General features: G+C 39.3%; 2 protein-coding genes across 5 annotated transcripts; both read right to left on the minus strand.

Annotated features, from left to right (window-relative positions):
- Positions 1-250: 250 nt before the first annotated feature.
- LOC116926245 (phenoloxidase-activating factor 2) lies at positions 251-12,227 on the minus strand. 4 transcript variants are annotated; one of them, XM_045176156.1, is made up of 11 exons: positions 8,553-8,656; positions 8,316-8,403; positions 7,034-7,255; positions 6,747-6,942; positions 5,465-5,562; positions 4,307-4,593; positions 4,054-4,205; positions 1,643-3,925; positions 1,083-1,122; positions 905-980; positions 251-392 (listed from the first exon to the last, which is right to left on the minus strand). In XM_045176156.1, the coding sequence occupies exons 3-8, from the start codon at positions 7,183-7,185 to the stop codon at positions 3,749-3,751; spliced, it is 1,062 nt and encodes a 353-aa protein (XP_045032091.1). In that variant the 5' UTR covers positions 7,186-7,255; positions 8,316-8,403; positions 8,553-8,656; the 3' UTR covers positions 251-392; positions 905-980; positions 1,083-1,122; positions 1,643-3,748. The 4 variants fall into 4 exon arrangements, with proteins under 4 accessions (XP_045032091.1, XP_045032090.1, XP_045032092.1 ...); XM_045176155.1 differs by having other exon boundaries at positions 828-980; XM_045176157.1 differs by lacking the exons at positions 8,316-8,403; positions 8,553-8,656 and adding an exon at positions 12,086-12,227 and having other exon boundaries at positions 828-980.
- Positions 12,193-23,057, minus strand: LOC116926256 (UBA-like domain-containing protein 1). The gene is made up of 5 exons (XM_045176162.1): positions 22,721-23,057; positions 20,982-21,065; positions 20,681-20,783; positions 18,146-20,403; positions 12,193-12,299 (listed from the first exon to the last, which is right to left on the minus strand). The coding sequence occupies exons 1-4, from the start codon at positions 22,826-22,828 to the stop codon at positions 20,273-20,275; spliced, it is 426 nt and encodes a 141-aa protein (XP_045032097.1). The 5' UTR covers positions 22,829-23,057; the 3' UTR covers positions 12,193-12,299; positions 18,146-20,272.
- Between the last annotated feature and the right edge of the window lie 594 nt (positions 23,058-23,651).

The following is a 23,651-nucleotide window of genomic DNA, read 5'->3' on the forward strand; positions in this document are numbered from 1 at the left end:
CTTTGGCCAAATATGCTTTTTGGTATTTTCTTCTGACACAAGAATTCTACCCCAAACTGTGTGAGAATCTCCAAAATGCGGCTCTTTTTTCTTGCAGAGACTCGTTAGACAGGCATGTAAGTCTGTTCGCCTGGGTTTGAATATGGATTGAATTAAGAATTTGTACAATTCGTCGGCTTTAACTGTTGGTCCTAGCAGGGGTGAAATGCAAATATAGTGTGATATTACACTGAAAACAAGCGATGACAAGCTGTTTAAAGAGGAAGTTTATTACACGAGTTTTAATTTCGTGTTGACCATTCTTACTAATGCAGGGCATAGGGGGATTGCATTTCATTTCGAACGGACAATCCGACGTGGTGAACTGGTCATTCGTTTATGTTCACTGGCGTCTGGCCGTCCATTTTGGCATCCAGCGATTGGTCGTCCAATCCCATACAAACAAGAGAGCAATAAAAAGGAAAGAATAGGAAAACAATAAATATAATATTAATTTAATAGAATTTAAAAAAAATTTTATAGAATAAAAAAGCAATGTTGAATTAGGACAGAAAGATCATCATCAGCTTAATATAGCAGAGCCGAATGAAGTTCACTGAACTGAAAAATAAGACGGATCACGGCAAATTGTCAGATCAATCGACGTAGGATTGACATATTTCGAACTATATTAGCTCAAACTAAACGATAGAGCTTCTTTGCTGAATTGATTTGCTCTATGTAGTAATTTTTTTTAAACAAATAAATAAAATTTCAACTTTGCAAGAAAATTCTTTCTTTAACTTGCAAAAGATTGCCCTAGGATGAAATTTGTGATTTACACTTACGTTTGCAATAAAAGTAACTTATGTTTTATGCACAACCAACGTGGATGCATTGATGGAGGAAAAAGGAACTGACTTACTCCCAATTCGACACCAAGTGTAGCTCCGAATACTCTACGCGAAAAACATGGTCAGCAATCAATTCGATCGTATGTTCTGTATCGCATGAAAAAACATAAATAAATAATTAATTCGTAAGCTGTCGTAGCTGCCATTTAGAATCTGCGCAAGCTTAACAATAATACGTAACAGTAATACCTTTAGAATTAGTTCCCGTTTTCCGGTGGACGGTGCCTGCCTAACGAACCATACAAATTTAAGATAATTCTGAGAATACAACTGTTTCGACTGCTTTTGCTAACAAGAGTAAACGAGTAACGAGTAAACGAAATATACCACTTCGGATTATCTCCATGAAGGGAAATGGGGAGTTAAAAAACACCCTACATTGCCAAACTGACAAATTCGAACAAATTTTTCAAAATATTTTTGTTTTTTCTGATAATTTAGTTTTTCCTTGTGTACAATAGCACTTGTCCTCCCATGATTTATCTGTACATATTGGATGTCTTAGTCACATTTCGTTGAACGTGGAACCATATGGATTTACAAGTTCGTTATTCAGATTGAGGCAACTAAGTCTCATTAGTGTACAATAGTTCAATTGCCACTTTGTAAGCATCGCATGCTATATAGTTAACGTTTCGTGGATTTAATTTAGTCTAAAAATCATACACTGTTTGAAAGTGCCATATTGACATTAGAATACTCTTTTTAATTCAGATTTTATTTTAACTTGACTCTGTAAGGAATCTAACCTTCATATTACAGCATCCCAGGCCGATGCTCAACCACTGAGGACTGAGCCATGAGTCACATTATAATTTTACTGTTTTTGCTATGTCATTTAAAGTGTGTGTACATTTAGGTGTAAATGTACGAGTGATGTACCGTACCTACTTGTACATCACTCTAGTCCCAAACCAATCCACTAGATGGTGTTTAAAACCCGTTGTTTTGAAAAGAACTGTCAGTCACTCTCCCAGCAAAACAAATCAAATCATCCTGATCTTCATGAAATTTGAAATGGGAATGTCCCACAGCTGGATATTGCAATTCTTACCATTTGATGCCAACATATGGCCCATGAAAAGGCCTTTTTTTAAACCCAACTGTAAACCGCGTTTGAGGTCTACATTTTGACTTCAATCGGATACTGAGTTCTCGCAAAAATCAGGTTTTCCATTGTGGTTGTTTATACTCTCGTGCCTTATGGCGAAAAAAAAAAAAAAAGTAAACATGACATAACTTGAAGTTGTTGTGTTGGTGCATAAAAAAAGCGAATTTCTATTGCAAATCTCAATCACATCGATTTCTCTGTGTACGGGCCCATTTAAAGAATAAACCTGTTCTCAAATTATGCTGATCTAAAGATTAAACGAAAAAAAAAAGCTAAAAATATCAGGAAAAAATAAAACAAAAAAATCCCGTCTGAATAAGCATTTAGAATGGAGACCCTTCTTGACGGAATAAGAAGGACTTTCCAAGGCCGAAAACAAGACCGGAACAGGAGGACGACATTGGTCAACCGGACCATAAAAAGCAAAGAAGAATCCAACAAGGAAATGCAGAATGTTTGTTTTCGTTACAACGTTTCGTTCAATAAACAAGAAAACACTCCTCCAACGAAGGCTATTGCCAAGGTCGTATTTATAAGCTGCATGTCAAATATCAACGCAAAATGAACTCGTCAATGTTCGTTTTCCATGTTAGCGAACGTTGGCAACAAAAGAGCCATCAGAAATTATTTAAAAAAAAAAAAAAAAACGTTTGTGTTTTTAAAAACCTTGTGATCGATTGTAGGCTGTACAGGGACACTGTATTCAAGTGCCGAATATAAAAAAAAAAAAATGGAAAAAAAAAAATCATTTCAAGTTATACAGTGCAATTCGAATTGGAGGGAGTAAGAGGAATCAATACACAAAGAAGAAATAAAACAAAACAAAACAAAAAAAAAGAATATGGAAGCGCAGCACCCAAAAGAAAGTTCACGCACGCAACATCAGCAAACCCGAGGAAACTAAAATTTGTTTTTTGGAAAAAGAAAAGGTCAATTTTCAATAACGACAATTTTGGGATGGGAATGGGGGGGAATTAAAAAAAAAAAAAGAAAAGAAAAGAGGTAAAGAGAAAGTGAAAATAGAATTATGGATGGAAATACATAATCAAATCTTGTGATTACACAATCAAGTTTTTCTTTTCGTTGGTGAATGAAATAAACAGCAAGTGGTCTTTTCCCCCTTTTAAAACAGAATAGAATCCGTACGCTATGATATAATAGGTTTCCTTTTTGATTAAAAAAAAAAAATTATATTTAATCAAATTTCTATTTTTAAAAACAGGGAGAGAAACGCACACATTCGTCCAATTTGCAGCACGCGCCCTGCGCCTTAACATCTTTCATCATTTCCGTATGTGACATGATTTCCTTCACGCGGCTGCGAGTGAAATCTTCATCAGAAACACACCGTTCCTAATTAAATTTATGATTTTTTTTTTTATATCGCCTTTTCTTAATTTTCCCTTTTTTTTTTTTCAGACAAAATAATTGGCCGCAAAGATTCGCTTTCACAGTGGAGAAAATAGGGTAATAGAAAAATTTCAAATAATAAAAAAAAAACCTAACCTCTTTCTAAGAATTCAAATGAAACGATATTGACCCCATTCGAACATCTGCGATTGGGATACTAATAATTGCATTTGAATTTAGAACTTTCCACAAATCGTCGTTGTCTTTGTCTTTTTTTTCATCGTCCTTTCTTTTGAAACGTCAACATTTTAATATCATTCATTTAATCATCCTTGTTGTTTGTTGTCTTGTTGTTCAATTGCTTTGTCTCAGACGTCTCCTTCCGCCTATTTTGTTAACCGGACAGGGTTTTGAAACTGCGGATCGTCTCGTGGATCCATCCGTCGAAAGCCGAGAGTCGCGTGTAAACGCCCGGCAAATTGGTCCGCCCACAGCCGATGCCGAAACTGACGACACCCACCTGGAACCACTGACCTTCTTTTTCACATACAAGAGGTCCTCCTCCGTCTCCCTGCGACCGGTCCATCGACATAAAACAAAAAGAAACGAATAAACAAAAAAAAAAGAAGAAGAAAAAGACAAATGAGAAAAAGTTAACAAATAATAGACAAGAGAAATGTCTTGTTTTTTGTTTTTTACATCACAAGCGTCTCTGCCTTCTGCGCCGGCGCAGATGGACGTGGACGGCAAGACGAAATTAGGTCCAAATTGGGTCTTTAACGCCGCCTGACACTTGGCGTCGTCCCACAAAGGCACTTCAATTTCCTTCAAAATCACCGAATGCGTGCCATCTGTCGGGATTAATTGTCATTACATCAATTTTTAATTCTCAAAACAACAACAACACAATTGAATTGAATTAAAAAAAACATAAATATATAACGGAGCATACCTTCGAGCTTGCGTCCCCAACCGGTGACGACGCAACGTGTGCCTTCCGATTCGGATACCTGGCCCGGATGCGGCATGCAGACGACGTCGATATGAGGTCGACGTCTTGCCGGCTGGACGAAGCGGAGCAAAGCAATGTCATTGGCCAGCGACAAATTGTTGAATTGCGGATGCACCATAACGTGCGAGACGTCCAGCTCCTCGTAGGCCAGCTGCTCGGTCGTCACGCTGACGTCGTATTCGCCAAGACGGACCTTTAACACAGAGCTAATGTTGCCGCTCGCCAAACTGTCGGATTTATTTTTTTTTTCAAAGAAAATAATAATAATAAAAAGATTTTTTTTTTTCGGGGGGTTTACTATTCACCAGACGTCCTACTTTATATCATTAAAGGATAAATATGCATAAAGTGAAATTTTTTTCCCGTGTTTTGTTGTTATCTCTTTTCAATCTTTTCCCTCTCTCTCTGTTTAAAAATAAAAAAAATAAAATAAAAACGCGTGTTTGTTCTATAAGATAGCAAACTTGAAAGGCCGGTCTTGAACAGAAAGTCGATCTTCTTCCTCTTTTGTACAAAAAAAAAAAAATGGAATCAAACGTTAAAAAACAAAAAATGCATTGACTGTTTTTGTTTTGCAGTCAATGCAAAAAGGGGGGGAAAGCCGGTTAGAGGACTTTCGCAAATGGTTAAAAAAAAAAAAAGAAGAATATATACTGTATATAGCGAATGTCAACTTTCATTCGGTGACGGGCTGGAATGAAGAAAGAGAAGGTTTCGGACGGGAGAAAAACAAAACAAACGGTAGACGATTGAAAACGGAAAACAGGATGGCTGTTTCTTTTCCAAGAGAACAGGGTAAGCTGCAAACATTGGTGGACAACTTTCTAACGTCTAGTGATGTGACATCAGAGCACCTCTCTCTCTCTCTACTCTACATGTCCACCTGAAGTCGTTCTGGCTAACACCATTTTGCGACGCAATCATTTAACATCCTGTGCACATCCCATTACAAGACTTTTAAACCAACCTTCTAATAATCAATCGAATGTGTTTCTTTTTCTTCGAAGAAAAAAGAAGAGGGGCTTTAATTCTAATTGTTAAAATGGAAGGCAGAAGAAGGAAACATCCAAAAATAATAAAAAAACAAGTTTCACTTACTAATCATCGACGCAATGTGCAGCTGTGACGACCCACGATTCGTCCAGTAAAGAAGCGCCGCAAACGTACAAGTCCTGCGGTTTCTCCAGCACGGCCGCCTGTTAACATTCGTCACAACGTGAAAAGAAAAGAAACAAAAAACAGAGAAACAAAAAAGAAAAATTCAGGTAAAGAAATCAATGGCCAATTTGCAGAAAACGTCTCCCTTATCGGGAAAAGAAAAGAGACAATGCCAACAGCTTCTCTCTCTCTCTTTCTCTCTTTCGACGTCCGTCTTCTTTCGCAAAGATACAAAGAGTTTCGTGACAAAAACGGCCGGCCTTGAGAGAAATGATGGCAAGCGTCTCACTGTGTTGATGCCCGTCTTATTTATTCGTTTTGTTTTTAAGTTCGAAATAACTAAACGGAACAAAAAGCTACACGAATGAACGAGAGAAACGCCCCCCCCCCCTTTTTGCTATTTGCATAAAACATCCCTTTTGTTTGAATAAGATAATGAAATGTCGAAACAATCGCGGGGGAAAACATTTCCTGCCGTTTTGGCTTACGTTTTAAATGACGTGTTGCCACACCTGTCAATCCGCTAGGGCCAATCACCCCGACCGGGGTCAAGTGCTCGTCCATGTACACTCAAAAAAAAAATATAAATTTATATTTCTTTTAAAAAATATCATTATCATCATCACATTTATCATTTTTTTTTTAAAACCTGGTTGCAAAGGGCTCCGGTCAGCCTTGAGAGAGGCCGTTGGCACCAGTTTTTGTTTCAGGATGCCCGCCAGCGCACCGTGCATAATAATGGATTTATACACACACACACACACACACACGCAAGATCGCAAGAAAAAAGAGAGAGAAAGGGCCACCCTCAGCTTCCTTTTCTGCATATATTGAAATATCGCAGCCAAAATAAAATCAGCAGAGACAGCGCGCGAGAGAGAGATACGATTTTATATAGCGCGCGTTCTATTATGGAGCCGGATCTTGTAACCAAAGTGCGCCGTTCGCTGTGTGTGTGTGCTAAGAAAAATTGCCGGCAGCTACTTCTACTTTTTGTTTCGGAGCCGACCTCCATCTTTTTGCCTCTTCTTCTTTGAATCACACAATTACAAGCTACTCTCTATTCATTTGTTTATGCATAAAACAAAAATGACGGCAGCCTATACTTGCTGATCATCTCCGATGAATCTCGCGTGATTGATCTGATAAATCGAGTCTGCTAAACTAATAAAAACCTGAGAAAAAAACAAAACAAAACAAAAAACAGATGATGACGTCTTACATGCCATGGCCATTCTCCCAAATCGGCCAGTCCGTCGCTTCGTTTGCGATCGCCAACGGCTGCGGCCACGTTTCCTTTGCGTCCGCACTTGGACTTGTTGAGAACGGGCAAGAGTCCGATTGGACGGGCGCCTCGCGGCACGTAGCAACACACGCTCTGGTCCATGTTGCCGCAATAGCTGTAGGCAGAGCCGCCACTATAAAAAATTAAAAAATAAAGAAACCCAAAGTTTTAAAATGAATGAAAAAAAAAAAAAAAAGATTTGGAATAATTTTAGTGTTTTCAACCTGGTAATGCAAGCCCAATATTCCATGCAGTCGCAACCCATGGGATTGTGGTTGTGGTCATCGTCGTGCAGATCGACGTGGTTCTGCTGGCCGGTGGAGACGGACACGGCCACCAGCAAGAGGAGCCACCTCATCCAATTGGTCCTTCCCATTTTTGTTGTTGTTGATTCAATCGAAATAGACGACGACCTTTTCTTGTTGTCCTCTTCGTCCTCTTTTGTCCTGCAGTGGGAAACAAAAAGAAAATGTGTCATCCATTCATCATGTTTTATTTGTCGGTTCAAATGTTGTTCAAATGTCAAATGTATTTTGTCTGGATTGATGGTCGGTTTTTTGTTGTTGTTGCAGCCCTATCGGTTATTTAAAAAAAATGAACCGGATTTCTTAAAACGGAGAACGTTGCCATACGTTCAGGTAAAAAACCAAAAAAAGTCTATATCTATGTCAATCGTTTGTTACAAACGATGATCGACGGCTGACATCCGAAGAAGAATTGGGTAACACGCCAAAGTATCTTTAAAAAAAAAATCATTTCCTTTAATACGATGATTCAGAAAGAAGAAGAAAACAAAATGTGTTGGATTTTCTAGTTAATAGCTTGAGGCTATACACTCCTTTCTCCACTGCTTTACTCAAATAAAAAGGAGATAAAAAGAAAAAAGCAACAAGAACTTGCTGTGTGTGTTGAGGATGAAGCACAAAAGAACCAGAAAGAAGGAAGAAGAAGAAGAAAAAGAAAACAGGTTAGATGTTGTTGGACGTGTAGAAAGCAGGTACTTGACGAACCAAATCGATGGGTTACATACCGTACATCATTCCTTAAAAAAAAAGAAAATTAAAATTAAACAACACTTGATGTGTGTGAATCGAGTCCGTGTTTTCACCTGACGTGTCGCGCAGTTCTACCTGCCGTTTGACAAGGTCGTTGTCTATCTAGCCAAATGCAAAAGGGCTGCACACGAACAGCAATCAATAAAAAGAGAGAGAAAGAAGAAAGTAGTGACGAAACTAGGTTAACGTAATAACAACCGAAGGTGGTCAGCTGTGTAAAGCACAAGCGACCACCATCCATGCAAAATATCAAACTCCCGTCCGTGAGGAGTGGGCAGCGCAATAAGAAAATGTCACGCAAAAACAGCTGATAAGCAAGACATCCAAATTCAATCGTTAAGAAATTGAACAGATATGATCAAACCCCAACGCACATGAAGTCACCACCCCGAGTGGTGTTCTTTTTCAAAGCGGAAGTGCGTAGGCTTATCACCATCAAGTATATACACACCTCCGTTGGACACGTGAATACAGGAAAGATGTGTGCACTTTCACGATGACATCACCTTCGTGTTCAGAAGAGACGTGACGTTTTGTCTCTGAAAAAGAAAAAAATTCAGCTGTGCCCACTCGGATGTTTCTTTCCCTCTGCTCTACGTATACGCGATCGCGTTCCCTTTGCACATGGCCATCCGCAAAACGAAATGATTTCATTCAAGAAACAGTAGAGAAACAAAAAAAAACTTACGGCCGAGTGCGCGCTGATTCGCTTCAAACTCGAATAGAAAGGCGCTAAACGAAAGAAGAGAGAGAGAGAGTCTGTGAATGCACGTGTGTACGCTAAGCGAATGGATGAGAAACTGATCAACAAAATAAAACACAAAAAAAAAAGAGGAACGGCCGGAAAAAGTTGTTCCTTTTTTTTTTTTGGTTCCGGCATGTTTGTTTTTCAGTGTGCACGGTGCCTTTCGTCGACGTGCGTGAATGGTTGAATAATTTTTTTCTCCTTCTGACGTTTCCCTGTTTTTCTTTTTTTGTTGCGTGATTTTGTCCTTTGCGGTTTTTGTTTTGTTTTTTTTTTTGTCTTGAATTTTTCCTATGCTCAAAAAAGGAGAAGAAATGCGGCTGGGAGTGGCGAATGAAATGCAAAAATTCACGTTTAGTTGCCGTGCTAAATAAAACGCAGCCAAGTTTATCGACGTGGAAACGAAGGCAACGACTCCAGCGTTGCCGATTCGTTTTTGGTTAACGACCAACATGACCGTGAATTCAGAAACAAAACAAAACAAACCCAAAAAATGGCAATCAGTTACATAAATTCCAGATCGTCTTACGGAAGAGACGCCACCTGAATGACGTCACTTCAGACACACACACGCCAAAAAAGAAAAGAGGCGCAGTCATCCGATAATGAAAACACACAGGAAACTTTAAAAAAAAAATGCACTCAAATAAAACGAAAGACTTGAACAATGAAAATACCATCGCTGAAGGATGAAATGCAAATGACGGAAATGTACGAAAAAAAGAAAGAGAAGAAACAAAAATGGCGACCTTGTCACCTGCTGTGGCAGTTACATCCGCAATACGAAGGCACTCGATAGTTAATGAACGCTGGGCAAGGCTAAACACAGGTATTTTTCAAAAACGGTGTGTCGACCTGCGCATTTTTGTTTATTTTTTTTAAAGAAATACAATCGACGTAAGTTTCTACTAAATTAAAAAAATAAATAAAATAAAATAAACGGAGACGTCCTTGGCCAAGGACGTTCTTCGACTCTGGCAATCAGAAAAACTTCTAGACGCCTAATGTAAGCAGATGTTAAACCAGCATGAAAAGAAAGTCATCATCTCTTTTAAGGAATATTTTGATTGTAAAAAATGAAAAAAAAATTTTCTTCTAGTTTTCTTTTATTTACTATTATACGTTGGAGAAATAAGAAAGAAAAAGAAAAATGTCGGAATAACATTAAACAAGAAAATATATACGCCGCCAGGAGGCAGATCGAGGGGTGGCTTGTCTAAACAACCCTTCTCTCTCTCTCTCTCTCTCTTCCTTTACTATGTTCAAATTTAACTTTCTCTCTTCTTCCCTTTCACCTGTCACTTGAAAAAGAAAAAAAGGGGATTCTGGTTAGAGATCTGTGACGCAACAACCCTTAAAAAGAAAACTCTCGATTCATTTGCCCCGCTTTAAAGAAAAGAAAAGGTCAAATCCTATCACAATCAAATCTCATTTTCTCTCTCTCTCTCTCTTTTTCTCTACACACACACAGCTGAGGAGAGAAAGTGATATGCCCACTTCAAACCGTATCCTTTGCCCCCACCCTTTTGGTGGGGGGGACTCTTATCGGCCAAAGTAGCCGAGACTTTCGTGACGAAAAGAGATAAAAAAAAAAAGAGAAGCCCCTCGCAACACAAACCAATCACGTTACGGCTTTCACTTTCACTTTCCCCTCTTTATAGTTAATGCTTCCCTTTTTTTCTTTCACGCTGCGGCCCAACCAAATAATAATCCTAACAACCGCCACCTTCTTCTTTTACCTTGCGGCCATTTTGTTTTGTTGTTCTTTTTCGAGAAAAAGAAATAATAAATACAGATGGGTATATATTGTTCGGCGTGACCTAGTGAGCCGTGAAAGCTCTCCTATAAGCGAGACACTCACGATAGAGAAGAAAAAAGAAAAGCTTAAAGAGAGAGAGAGAGAGAGAGAGAAAGGGAAAACGACATGTCATAGTCGTGAAAATAAAAAATAAAATAAAACTTCCTAACACGGAACTGGGCAGCAACAAGACATATTTGTGTGTGTGTGTGTGTGTGGAGAAACAACTTTTTATTTTTAAAGATTCGGAATACGATCCGACATGATCCATTTAATTTATTTTATTTTTTTTATATTTTTCATGGGTGAGTTGCTCCACCCATAAATGGCTAACAAAAGCAGGGACGGGAGGGGGGGGATTGTGAAATTTAAAAAAATAAATAAATGCTTCTTTAAGGTGTACATCAAGATTGTGAACTTGATCCATGACGATGGAACAAGCCAAGTTTCAAATGCGTAATATAAAGATCGAAATGTTTGGCAGAGAAGTTTGGCCACTTTCACTTCTCATGCGATTCATCAACAAATTTAGTTTTTTTTTTTCTCTCCCCACCCCCCTTCCTATTTTTTTTCCACTTCAAAAGACGCAAAACTTTCGCCATTTTTGCGGAGATTGGAGCGTCGAAATCTCTCAAGGCTTCCCGACTGCGTTTTTTTTTTCTTTTTCTTTCTCACACGAATAAATCTAGAAACGTTGTCGTTGATATTCTCATTTAGATTTTGGCCATTTAACATTGGCATTGTTCACAAAATCGTGAACGATCCCTCCCTTTTCATTTTGTTCGTGCAATTTTTTTTTGCGGCCCTCCCTTTTGCGTACCCCATTAACCTTTGACCTGGTATTATCCAAAGCCTCTGCGAAAAATGATGCAACACGTGACCGACTTGAAAAGAACATCATCGCGTTGACAAGAGAGATCGCGTACACGTCGTTCAACCAAATCCAAATATCATCGGTGGCGCTAGTTGGCGGCGTGTCACGGTCGACTAGAATTTATTTTTTATATATATTTGGCAACAAGGTAAACACGGATTTAAAAAAAAAAAAAAGGTGAACTTTCCCTTGTCTGGTGGGCGCGTGTGCCAACTAAACAAGCGAGAAGAACATCAATTTTTCCTTTACTTAATAACCACCCACAAGAAATGGAGGAATGCAAGGCCGTTTGATATCGAAAAATAAATAAGATCTCTCCCTTTTTTTTGTGTTTTTTGATTGTCTGATTTGTTAACTTCGTGAGTGAGAGAAATGGACGGGCGTTAAGAACCCGACTAATTTGCCCGACACTAGCCGCTCTGTCGCGCCGTCTACAAGTTAAAAAAAAATATAGAATAGCAATTTCTTTTTTGCTGGTGTTTGTCAGCTCGCGTTGTTAGAGTAACAGTGGGGGCATATGCAGCCAAGAGAAAGGGAAGAAGAGAAAGAGACGGAAAAAGAAAAAACTGAGCGAGAGCTACGAAAAAGAGCAGCAGAGAAAGTTGCCTATGCTGAGAACGACGACGCCGATATACTTTGATATAATAATGGCTTGTAATCCCATATAAGGGCAAGTATCACGCATTAGCATTCAACTGCCGCCGAAAAAAAAAAAAAAAAACAAAATCAACAAGTTCTTTTTTTTTTTGCATGAATCGGCGAGTTTGGAATATAATTTTTAAAAAATAAAATAAATTGACTTACCGCTTTTTAATGTGTGTGTTTTCAACTGGAATCGGGATTGGCGATTAAGTCCTTTTGCTTTTCGAGGAAATAAATGAGGAAGAAAATGTGCGTTTTCTTTTTTCCTCTAAGTAACTCGTTGCCGGAGCTGATGGCTTCCTTGTTGTCGGTCGTTATTAGAGTGGCAGCACCAGTCCATACAAATATATCGCGATTGTTTTTTGTTTGTTTTTTTCTTCAATCAGAAACAAACAAACAAAAAATGAGTTTTAGACTTCACGTATACGTACGTACGGAGCACAACACGTTCCAAAAAAAAACTGATGCACAAACCAATCAAGACACAAAAACTTCTTTTTCTCCCCAATTTTCTTTTTTTAAAATAAAAAAACCCAACAAAATTCTAAAGGAAAGGGCAAGTTAAATTTAAATAAAACAGTCGTCGGATGTGATGGAGGGGGGAAAAAACAAAGAGTCAACCGGTTGAGACTGCGGATCTTTTGCCACTGAGAGAACTGCTGGTCTGAACAGCGCTCACGAAGCCAACCTGCAGGGGAGATTGGGAGGTTCTAAACGAGTAAGAAAAATTTAAAAAAAAAATACACGACGATAGGAGGCGGGTCTTAATTTTTGTTCTCAGGTGAAAAGAGAAGAAGAGCGCGCGCGGGATGGAGCCCGTGTTTGGCTGCCTGCCTAACTTTCACACACCAGCCACGTAACACACGTTTACTTTGAATCGATGTAAAATCATTAAAAACAAAAAACACAAAAAAAAATTTAAATATCGAAATTGACAGCGGACCGCAATGACAGGCGACAACCTTTCCTCTTTCTTAGCGGCAAAGATGGCCGCTGTTGAGCCTCCATTAAGGCCTACAACGAAGGCTGTCCTCCTCCTTGTTTTGCATTTCGGGAAGGTGAAAATGAAATGTTTCGCTGCAGTTTTCGGATAGAGAAGAAAACATGGCGCCTTTCTCTTTGCCTTTCAGCGCTGCCCAAAAAGTCCGCCCTTCCAACTTCTTCTTTTTTCTTACTGTTTGCCAAAAAATTGTCGAGAAAATAATTCCGCTTTTCTGTTTTCCGAGAAAAATAGCCACAGCAAAAAAAAAAAAAAAAACCGCAGCCCCACAAGATAAAAATGCAATAAAACGAAACGCAATCAAATAAAAATCTTCCGCGTTATCCGCGAGAAATGACACGAAAAAAAGAAAGAAAGGAGGCGATCTTTTCTTAATTGTGAACGCACGTTGAAAAATCAATTACAAACAAAATAAAAAAGGGAGGGTCTTTTATCTAAAACAAAATCATTTTCTACAGTTTTCTCTCTCTCTCTGAAACGTAATACACAACTGACCGTTTCTCTCTCCAGCGGAAAACGTTTTTGTGAGCTCAACGGCGCAAAGCGGATCGCGTCCGATTCGTCTTTCGTAGGAGTCGCCCTTGTTTGTTAATGACACGTCAATTTCTTCTGACTTTTCTGGCCCTTTCAAACATAAATGTCTTTCTTTCTTTCTTTTTTTTTAACGTGAAAAAAGAAAAAAAAGAAAGAGAAAAGAAATTCACATACGCCAAGGAATGAAAGTTCTATTATAAAACGCGTTTTCTTCCGGAAAGCCCATCCCCCCCGACGTAATATAGGCCCAGGATGTTTTTGTTTAATTTTTCACGATGAACGCGTCCGTAACGATTCTTTCATCACATTAGAACAAAACATTTTCGCGCTTTTGTGTCGGCCTTGTTGATGACGTCGTGACGAACAAAGAGAGAGAAAGAAAAAGAAAAAAAAAGGGGGGCAACACGAAGAAGGAAGGGGGGGGATGTAGAGCTATGGTCGTACCAAAACAATGACGGGCGTGAAAGCTGGCCATGTGAACTCCGCCGCTAGTGTGTGCGCACACACACCGTTGGAGAAACGAGGCCAACTTCTAAAAAAAAAAAAAAAAATTAAAAAATGATGTTCTTTCTCTTTGAAAATCGTTCTTTTCCTATGTGTGTGTGTGTGTGTTTCTCATTCGTCGTTGTATCGTAATCATTGCCTCATAGTGGCAGAGAGTCAATCCTGTATACAGTATATATAGCACATAAGCAAGTAATTGTTTATAGCATTTAATTATCAACTCTTTATGATGATGATGACGTGGGACTCTCTCTTTCTCTGAGCCGTAGACAAATGACGAGCGTTGAACGAGCCCCAAAAAGACGATAAGAAGACAAACTTCTCTTCCCCCCCCCTGTTATTTTAATTCAAAAAGAATTAAACAATCATAATATGAAAGAGTGATTGCATTATATCCAGCAGCTCCCCACCCCCCCCTAAAAAAATAAAATTAAATTAAACTCCAAGGGCAACGATGAGAGACGCCACTGATGGAATCGCCGCCGTCTCGGCTGCCCGACGCCCTTTTTTTTTTTTTTTAAATACATTTTCTGACCAGTGTACGTTTTTTTTCTTCTTATATTACAACAACAGCTACGTAGGCATTAATAAGCTTCACCTCTCACTCTTTTTTTTTTTTCCTCATCATAATTTTCTCGGTGGAAAAAAAAAAAAAGAAAAAGGCCACCGAATGAAATCATAAATTTAGATTTCTCTCGTTCCTTTCGTGGAAGAGTGGAGATGATTGGGGGCGCATTCCCGAAAACAAAACAAAAAAAATGAACAGCATCTCCCGCCACCACGGTCGATTACTTACAGAGTTTTGACGTAACCGATGCCAAGAACCTCAACAACAACAAACAACAACCTTGCGAGAAAAACGCGAAAGTGAAACAGTCAATAATAAATCAACTGTTTTCAAGTGTGTGTGTGTGTGTGTGAAGCTTAGTATGTGTCCATTCAAATGCACCGTACATAAGTACACTGTATATTGCATTATTTTATTTTTTTAAATATATAATCAAAAATTTAAGAGAAATAAAATATAAAAAAAGAGGGGAGGGGGGTTAGAAAGTTTGGAATATGTACCGCATTGTGTCTCCTTATAATATCGTGTCATACGATAACGACCGGAAGTCGTTTGTCCAGTTCGTGATGAATAATAATATAAAAAAAAACCCTTTTTTTTTCCTCAATGTCCCCCCTTCCTCTCCATCCCGACAGACAATATAAACAGCGGATCATATCGTGAATGTCTCTTCAACAATGAAGTTAAAAAAAAAACAAACAAAAAAACAACACAAAATGTCTGCAAGATTCGATTGCGAAACGACCGTGTGAATAGAAAAATGCTGTTACTTTCACTGGCCCTTTCGTGTGTGTAATCATCATCCAATTAACTTTGAAAAGAAATTGGCAACGTGATTACTAGCGCGTAAAAAAACAAAAATGTCAAAATAGAGATCCGCTTTTTCGAGGGCACGTCCAGTGACAAGTTCCACAATTTATTTATTTAAAAACTAATAACAAATAACAACAAATTTCTTTTTATAGCCAACAGGATCCAGATCTTAACTCATCCGAAAAGCCAAATCCCTTTGCTGAAGAAAATGTTTCTCCCTTTTTCTTTCTTTAACAAAGAAAAATGTCAAGGTGAGTTATTCAATTAGGTATCACTAAATGGAAGGTTTTACTTTCACTTATCCTACCTCTACGATAACGTATCGACTTGATTATAAGGGAATCAAGAAGTTAGTGGCAGTCGTTCTTTTTTTTTTCCCTCTCGTTCCCCCCTGACGTGAGTCACGTCTCGTTTATCCCGAAACTGACGCAATATGACTGGGCGCTCGGTTTGACACGATAGCGCGCCACAAGACTTGCATCTCTAGCGGCTGCTGATGGAGGAATGTTTGCGCAAGAGCCCGGCCGTGCGTGTCGTGTCACGCAATCTCTTGCCAATCGAAGACCAATAACGCAAACCCAAACGGGGAGGGAATAAATAATAATAGCAATAATAATGATACAACATCTCAACGAGTCGATAGGGCCAAAACACAAACAAAAAAAACGAAACTTGTGTCTTTTTTTTTTGGTTAACGCCCACACAAACAATTTTCATATTGATTTTTACGTTACGAACCGAAACTGTAAAAAAAAAATATATATGTTGGCTGGGCGATTTGAACGCACGCATTTACCGTATCGTCACATAAAAAATAAAAAAATAAAAATAGCAAAAAAACTTTCTGTTGTAGCCTGGCACAAAGTTTCTTTATGACTCCCTCCTCTCTCTCTGGAGTTTCGTAGACATTGTTGATTGTTACTGACAACCAAACAAGAAAAAAAAACATACAAGGTCGTCGTGAAAGGGGTTTCGTTTAGGACAATTTTGGACGGCGAACGCTGTTGAGATAGTGGAGACTGAACGAATCATCCCGGAGGATGTGCACTCAAAAAAAAAAAAAAAAACAGATGAAAGACATTGACGGAGGGAGAACGAAACATTTGTAAATAATAATAAAAGGACAAGAATTTTCGGAACTCAAAGGACGAGGAATTCTTTGGGATGTATAGTTCCAGGACAAGCCCACGCAAAAAAAAAGAAAAAAAGATGGAAATAAGAAAACATTTCCATGCGTAATCTGAAAGAAATCGTCGAAAAGGGAAAAGTCGTTTGTGTCCGAAAGTGAAGGTCGCCATCAGTCGCCATTGGAATTTCCCCCCCTGAAGACGCAATCATCATATTATGCATACATATAGGCTCCATACGTAGAAGATCCTGTCTCGTAGTAGTAAGAGTACCGCTAACTTTAGTCGGTTCCACACACACACACAAAACACATTTATTTATTTATATTTTTTTTTTGTGATGGATCCGCGTGAAAACATGTCAACTGAATTGCTATTGCATAGCTAATTGACACGGTGCCACCTAGCGAAAAAAATAAATAAATAAATAAAAATTTCCCTTTCATTTGCGGTGCTTTAGACGTGACCCTGATGCGCAGAATGTATACGCAAAAGAGATCAGCATTTGAATTGAGATGGAATTGTTTGTTTGGGTAATGGCCGTTTTCTACGCGTCTATCCATGTTTGGCAATCTACCCATTGCGGCTTATATGTCCAACCCAAAAGCTAAGCAAACTTTGGCTTTTTACTTAAGAGAGAGAGAGAGTTGTGGGGATGCAACAGTGTGGCTTATTTGATTGTGACAAAGAGATTCTCTTCGTTGAAAAATATATTTCTTTTTTCAAAGCCTTGCTCAAGTAAGAAGGTGTTGAAGCGCAAACAAAAAAAAAAAAATGGCTGTGGGCTGCCGTGCATTCATCAGCTACCGAGAGCGTGATGAATCGGGCGAATTGGCCTAACAAAACACAATACATTTGTCTCTGGGTGCTAAGATAGGCGGTGGTTTTTTTTCACGTTCTGGTCCAGTGAGAGTTTTTGAGCGAAAAGAAAACTATCGCCTACAAAACAGCTTCTGTAAGCCGCAGCAGCCGGAAAAATTGCTCACCGACATTATTATTTGGGCTCGGCGATGCATGAGAAATTTGCATGCACATGTTCGCATTTCACACCCACAGAGAAGCCAAAAATCCTATTGTTGCATTCCGATTTCTAGTGGAAATAGGAGACGAATTAGCAATCAAGTTGTCACGCGCCAACCATTCGACCAAGGAAAGCGAGAGAATTCCACACAATATGCTTTGGCTGATTTCCCTCTCTAATTATGTCTGCATGTCTGCATGTAGGTATGCATGAGACAGACAGCACAACTGATAAATGGGCCATTCAAGGTGTTGCAACATGCAACTATATTTAGGCAAATTCTGTCAAACAAAAGGGTGACACCATGTTTAGCATGCCCTTTTCGATTTGAAGGATGAGAGGGGGAAAAAAATTGACTTGTTAATTTCAATGTCTGAGGCAAAGTTTTGTTTGCGAAACATGAAAACGGTTGTCACACCAAACTGTCAGAAGCTGTTTTAAAGAAGTTTCAAGTCATGGTGCAGCACTGCACTGGCGAAATGGAAAGTCGACAAAATGCCAAGTCATTATTGCGGAATCGAAACGCTGGTGTGCTGGGACTCAAAACGTATTACATGACCCAACACCTGGTTCTAGAAAAGACGTGGCGTAGGCCAGCCACACAGTAGGATATGAAATCTGACGTCAATCCCAGAAATATACATAATTCTCTTACCTTTTGTGAACTTCAGGGACGAACAAAGGCCAAACATTCCGATGATTTCGCTGAGCACGAACGCGTAAAAAGTAACACTGTTTGAATTCATTTCATTTGAATTTTGAGAAAGCTCTTGTCGTCGACTGTTGCCATGTGGGCCCAAACATTTCTGTTGTTCTAGTTACAAAAGTGACCGCTAGATGGCGTGTGGAACCCCGAATTTCAATTATTCAAATCGAATCCGAAAACTAATTTTGAAACTGCGACAAGTATTTGTTTTCTTTGCCAAGATAAACAGAAACAAAGATAGCACTGAACGCTTCGCTCGATTTGTAATTTTAAAAAATAAAATAAAACATAAGACGGGGAAAGAAATGCAAGAAATAAAATTGCGCCATCGATTGCCCAACAGTGCGCACGCGTCATAATTCACAATTTCGGTGAAAGACACAGTTTTCTCTTCCTTCTTTCATCGTTCGATCGAACAAGATAATAACATGAAAGCCTATTTACACGAGACTTTGGTTGAGATCGTTTGTTACGTCTTTGCAAACCTGAAAAAAAAATGTACCATCATCACTTTCACGAGAATGACGTGTCACAACAAGCTCAATGGATTCTCAAAAAAAACGACCGAAATTTTTCTTTTATGGCGACGTGCATTTGTAATTGTCTTCGGAGAATTAAGGATGACGGGAGAGAGGAAGATAAAGAAACAAACTTACTTCACTGGCAAAAAAATGTACACACATTAAGACACACATTGACACCCAACATTTACAGCACACACTCTCACACGCTCGGCTTCATCTTCGTCGTGTAAAAATACCAAGAATTGAAAAATTTTAATAATAATAATAATAATTGATTTTTTTTTGTTTGCCTTTTCTTCTTTCAATGGAAGCTAATGTAGCCCAAGTGATTTTTGTTTTTTGCTAGAAGCCAATTTCGGATGACGTCATCTCTCCCAACTGGCCTTTTTTTTCTTCTCTTTGCCAATGGTCCGTCTGCACTAGTTTATCAAAGTATGAAATGTAAACAGCCATGTACATCCATTGGGAGGAGCAACACGTAAAATAGGTGAATACACTGAGTGAAGGATTATTTTGATGATGCACACACACAAACAAACACACACACACACACACACACATTTAAGTGAGAAATGAGGAGTAGGATATAGTAGTATTAATTTGAAATCGTATTCATTTTTATGAAAATACCGAACAGTAATCAGTCGTTCAATAAATGTCCACAGAGAAGGTGAATGAAGAAAAAAAAAAAGAAGAAATCAAACGAAAATTTACGCCATGCATTTGTTTTTCCTCTGAAAAAAAAAGGGGAAAACAGGCCTACAATCATTATTTGTCACACGAATTATAATAATTAACTATAACGAAATTGTAAGACTACCAGGTAAGTTTCGAACCCTCACGACATTCTTGTTGTTTTGTTTTTTTTTTAACTCTCGCAATTATTTTTTTCTCTTCTTCTTTAAATTAAGACGAGCAAAATGAAACAAAAAAAAATAAAAGAAAATGGATCCCAATTTTTGCTGGATCGTTACAAGGAAGAGAAAAAAAGGGGAAGGGGGAGGAAAAATTTGAATATTGTACACTCACGGACGAAACTAAAAAAAGACACGATCCAGCGCGCGAGAAATGTATAGGGGAACTAGGTGTGTATGTGTGTGTGTGGGTGAGGATTGTGAAGTTGACAGCAAAGTGCTACAACAACGACAGCAACAACATGATATTGATGTGAGGCTGATAATAATAATAGTTATTTTTTTTTCCAGCGCGTACAAGAAAGAGAGAAAAAGGAGGGGGGAATGAGATCGAAGAGGATTTATCTTCTTCCTTGTCCCATCGCGATTAGTTTGGCCTCAGATGTCCGTCTTTTCCTTGCATATCTGCCAAATTTTGCCCGAAGAAACTGGGAGGGTAGCAGGGCGGGGGAATAATGGAGGTAAATTTAACTTCGTCAACAAAATCAACCAAGCGTTTCTTTTTTCTTTTTGCTCCACGAACAAATCGTTGGCAAAATGAGGTGTTTCAATGTGGGCGGTTTGTGGGTATGCCAAAAAAAAAAAATCATACAAAACAAATGAAAAAAAACCAAAAAAAACAAAGAGACATCCGTCATCTAAGTTGACCGATGACCGGCTTGCTGTTGATGCTGTTGGGGTTGCAGAGGCATCTGTTGGGCACCGTAGCCATGCATATGTTGTGAGGTGAGGTAGGCTGCTGTCGGGTTCGGCGATGTCGAATAGATGCCTGAAAAGAATACACAAGTTGTAGTGGCAGGTTTTATTTTTTTCCAGTGTTTTAAAAACAACATTTCCGGCAGAACAAACGAGTTGAAACCGGCGTGACCAAGAATAGAGAGAATCGAGGGAGCACGTGATCGACCAAAATAAGTTCCCAACACAACCCTCTCTCCTCACTGTGAGTGTTTCTTTTTTAACTTTGCTCGGCTTGGAAAAAAAAAAAGGGGGGAGCCACAAAGAACTGCAACACAAGAAGAAACTTGAAAATGTTTGCAACCACATACCTGGCGAGGTACCGAATTTATCGGAGGCCGACAGTTTGGCAAAGGCGGCCAGGGCGTCAGGAAAATTGGGGGGTGTCGCTGGCGTGTTGGCTGGCGTACATAACTGCAAGAAAAATAAATGCATTTGCATTTTAACAAATGTTTCAACACACAAATCAAGCATGGCGATCATGTCGCCATGAGACATAGAACCGGTTTGGAAAATAACAAGTGCTCGAGGGTTTGTTAAATATACACACGCGGTGCAAAAGATGAAGAAAGAGAAAGAATGTTGTTTGAATACAGAGAGAGACAGACGCACCTGATTGTAATGGAATTGATGGGCATGGCCGGCACCTCCGCAGTTGGCCACGTTAACTTCTTGGAAGAAAATACTTAAGGCCGTCTGTTGATCCGTCGTTTCAGGGACGAAAATGGAACATGGAAAGTTAAGAAAAATCCAGTTAGCACGGTGTTTACCGTAGAGTGACGTATGGACAAGAAAAGACATAGAACTTCTTCTACTGCAATAACAAACTATGATCCAATTAGTATTAGTATGGATCCGTGCAAAAGGGGGGAACTTGCGTCGATGCCCAAAAACGGACGAGACGGTTCAACGTATTGGGTAATCAAAACATCACGTGATCTCACGACCCCCTGCGGCATATATAGGTAAACACGTACACACACAAGCGGATTGAGTTTCCAATCCGCCGCACGACTTGTTTTAAGGTTTGCAATTCGTTTCGATTATTTTTGGCGCTCGTCGTGCAATTCAAATTTTCTCTTTTTTTTAAACCCCTCCACTCCTGCATTTTTAGCAAGAAAATCCAGGAGGGAATTATGAGAAATGTTTGCCTATGGGAGAGGCAAACTATACAAAGAGACAATCATAAGTAAAATAAAAAAAAGAAGGGAGGCGGACTTGGCTGCGGCCATTACCACTATCCAATCGTCGAAGGTCAAAAGAAACCAACCCGCTCAAGGACAAAAACAAAACACAGCTGTGTAGAGCTATGATCCAACACGGTCGAAAACACAGCCGTCAAAACATTCGAATTATTTCATTGGGTCCAACAACGTTCGTCTAGTCAACGTGACCGATCATGTCGCTAAAGACAACGTGATTTTTAAAGCGTAACGTTAAACTGCATAATAAAATTGTTGCTGAGATCACGAGACCATTTTTGAAACTCATTTTACAAAGCAAGATGGCCGATTTCCTCATCGTTCCCTTTGCCCTTGTTTCTTCGTCGCCAATGGTAAATCGCCATTCAAAACAAAGTCGCCCCACTCTCCATGGCCCCCTTAAAGAAAAAAAAAGAGAAGCTATCTACGTTGCGTAATGTTGTGAAGCGCCAACCGTGCAGAAAAAGCCAGACAGTCCCCCAGCCCCCCACCCGTCTCCCCCTACTCTCCTTCTGGCATACATCCATACACGCAGAGAGGAGGGGAATGAAAACCACACACAAAAACAAAAAAGAAATTATTCTGGCGGCCAAGGTAAGAAAAACAACAAAAACAACAACTTGAGGCACCGGTTTGCTCAAGAGAACGGTTGACGACGACAAAATATGATGCTAATTTCAGATTGAAGGCAAGCATTAAATAATTTTCATTTAAGTATTGGAACAACAAAAAAAAGGGTTTGGTGTTGTTGAAGAGAATTCGCCTCGTGGTCCACCGGTTTTATTTTGCGACTCCATGTTTTTTCGTATCTCGTGGTTTCCAATGGCTATTTTCGAAACTGTTTTCTCTAGTAACAAAACCCTTGTTTCGTTTACAAAACACGTGGAGGAGGCGACTCTACACTTCCTGTGGTGAAATCGTGTGTTCAACGAACTTGACGAGTTTTGCGACCATCTTGGGGCGGCACGAGATGGTGGCAAGAAAAACAAACCCGCCCAAACACAAGGGGCCGAAAAAATTGCCAAAAGTGAATTCAATGGGAAATATCGAGGCCAAAAAGAAAAGGCATTTTAGACGCGTGGGGGTCGTTTCTCTCTTCTATGTGGCCGTCCGTTAGCAGCCAAAAATTCAATCTTTTCCCTTGTTTACCTCGAATTGCCAGTGTGCTGCTTGTAACAGTTGTCTGGCCTGTTCCCGGGCGCATCCGGCAGCGAGGACGAACTGGTTGATCATCACTTGTTCTCGAAGTGAATCCATAATGTAGCAGTTGTTTTGACAATGTCTTTAAATCGAATGAGAAAATGGCAAACTCAATGGTTTTCTAGAAGTTTCAAAAGACCCCAAAAAAACGGTTTCTATCACCAACAACACACGGCACCGAGGTGGGGTGATACAACACACGACAGTCAACAAACAACACTGGCTTGCTAGAACTCAATGGCTGGCTGAGAACACACAGACAAAACAACTCGGGCGGTACGGGTGCGATTCTCCACTGAGAATATTTTTCGATTCTCGCCAGTCGACTGCTCAGCTGGTTAGCGAATGGGGTCATCTGCTTGCGGATAATGGTACCTTGAGGCATGTGGTTTGTTTGGGGGAGAAGGAAATGGAAAATGTTTTGAAAAAAAGGGGAGATTTTTGTTGTTTTTTTGTATTCTCATGGAACGGCTTTATTTTTTTCGCTGTCTGGCACATGGCGTGTCGCCATTATTAGACTTTCTCCCATTGAAAGGTTTTTATTGTTGTTATTCAACAAGGTTTCAATCGAGCGAAGAGAAAATGGCTGTTGATGTGGCAGACCTACATTTGCCATGCAATCATACCTCATTATTCGACGAGTAGGCGACTAATTGGCCAGTGTATAAATCTTTTTCTTGGCAATAAGCATCCTCTTCATTTCACATAAATCATTCGACTCATTTGTTTATGGACTATTAACGATATCATGTGCAACGTCCATGTCTCAGACTTTCTGTGCACGTTTGTTTACATGCCAAAACAAAATTTTAATCGAAAATAATAAAAAGAAAACACCAAAAACATACAAAAGTCAAAATAAAATATGACATCTGATATG

Source organism: Daphnia magna, linkage group LG7 (assembly GCF_020631705.1).
Source record: "Daphnia magna isolate NIES linkage group LG7, ASM2063170v1.1, whole genome shotgun sequence".
Taxonomy (NCBI): domain Eukaryota; kingdom Metazoa; phylum Arthropoda; class Branchiopoda; order Diplostraca; family Daphniidae; genus Daphnia; species Daphnia magna.

Coding starts and splice junctions, on each gene's coding strand:
- LOC116926256 (XM_045176162.1), bottom strand. CDS start 22,828: ATGGATTCACTTCGAGAACAAGTGATGATCAACCAGTTCGTCCTCGCT. Junction 21,066..22,720: donor CAGCACACTGGCAATTCGAG/GTAAACAAGGGA, acceptor ACGGATCAACAG/ACGGCCTTAAGTATTTTCTT. Junction 20,784..20,981: donor ATCAATTCCATTACAATCAG/GTGCGTCTGTCT, acceptor TTTTTCTTGCAG/TTATGTACGCCAGCCAACAC.
- LOC116926245 (XM_045176157.1), bottom strand. CDS start 7,185: ATGGGAAGGACCAATTGGATGAGGTGGCTCCTCTTGCTGGTGGCCGTG. Junction 6,943..7,033: donor TATTGGGCTTGCATTACCAG/GTTGAAAACACT, acceptor AATTTTTTATAG/TGGCGGCTCTGCCTACAGCT. Junction 5,563..6,746: donor TGGGAGAATGGCCATGGCAT/GTAAGACGTCAT, acceptor GAATGTTAACAG/GCGGCCGTGCTGGAGAAACC.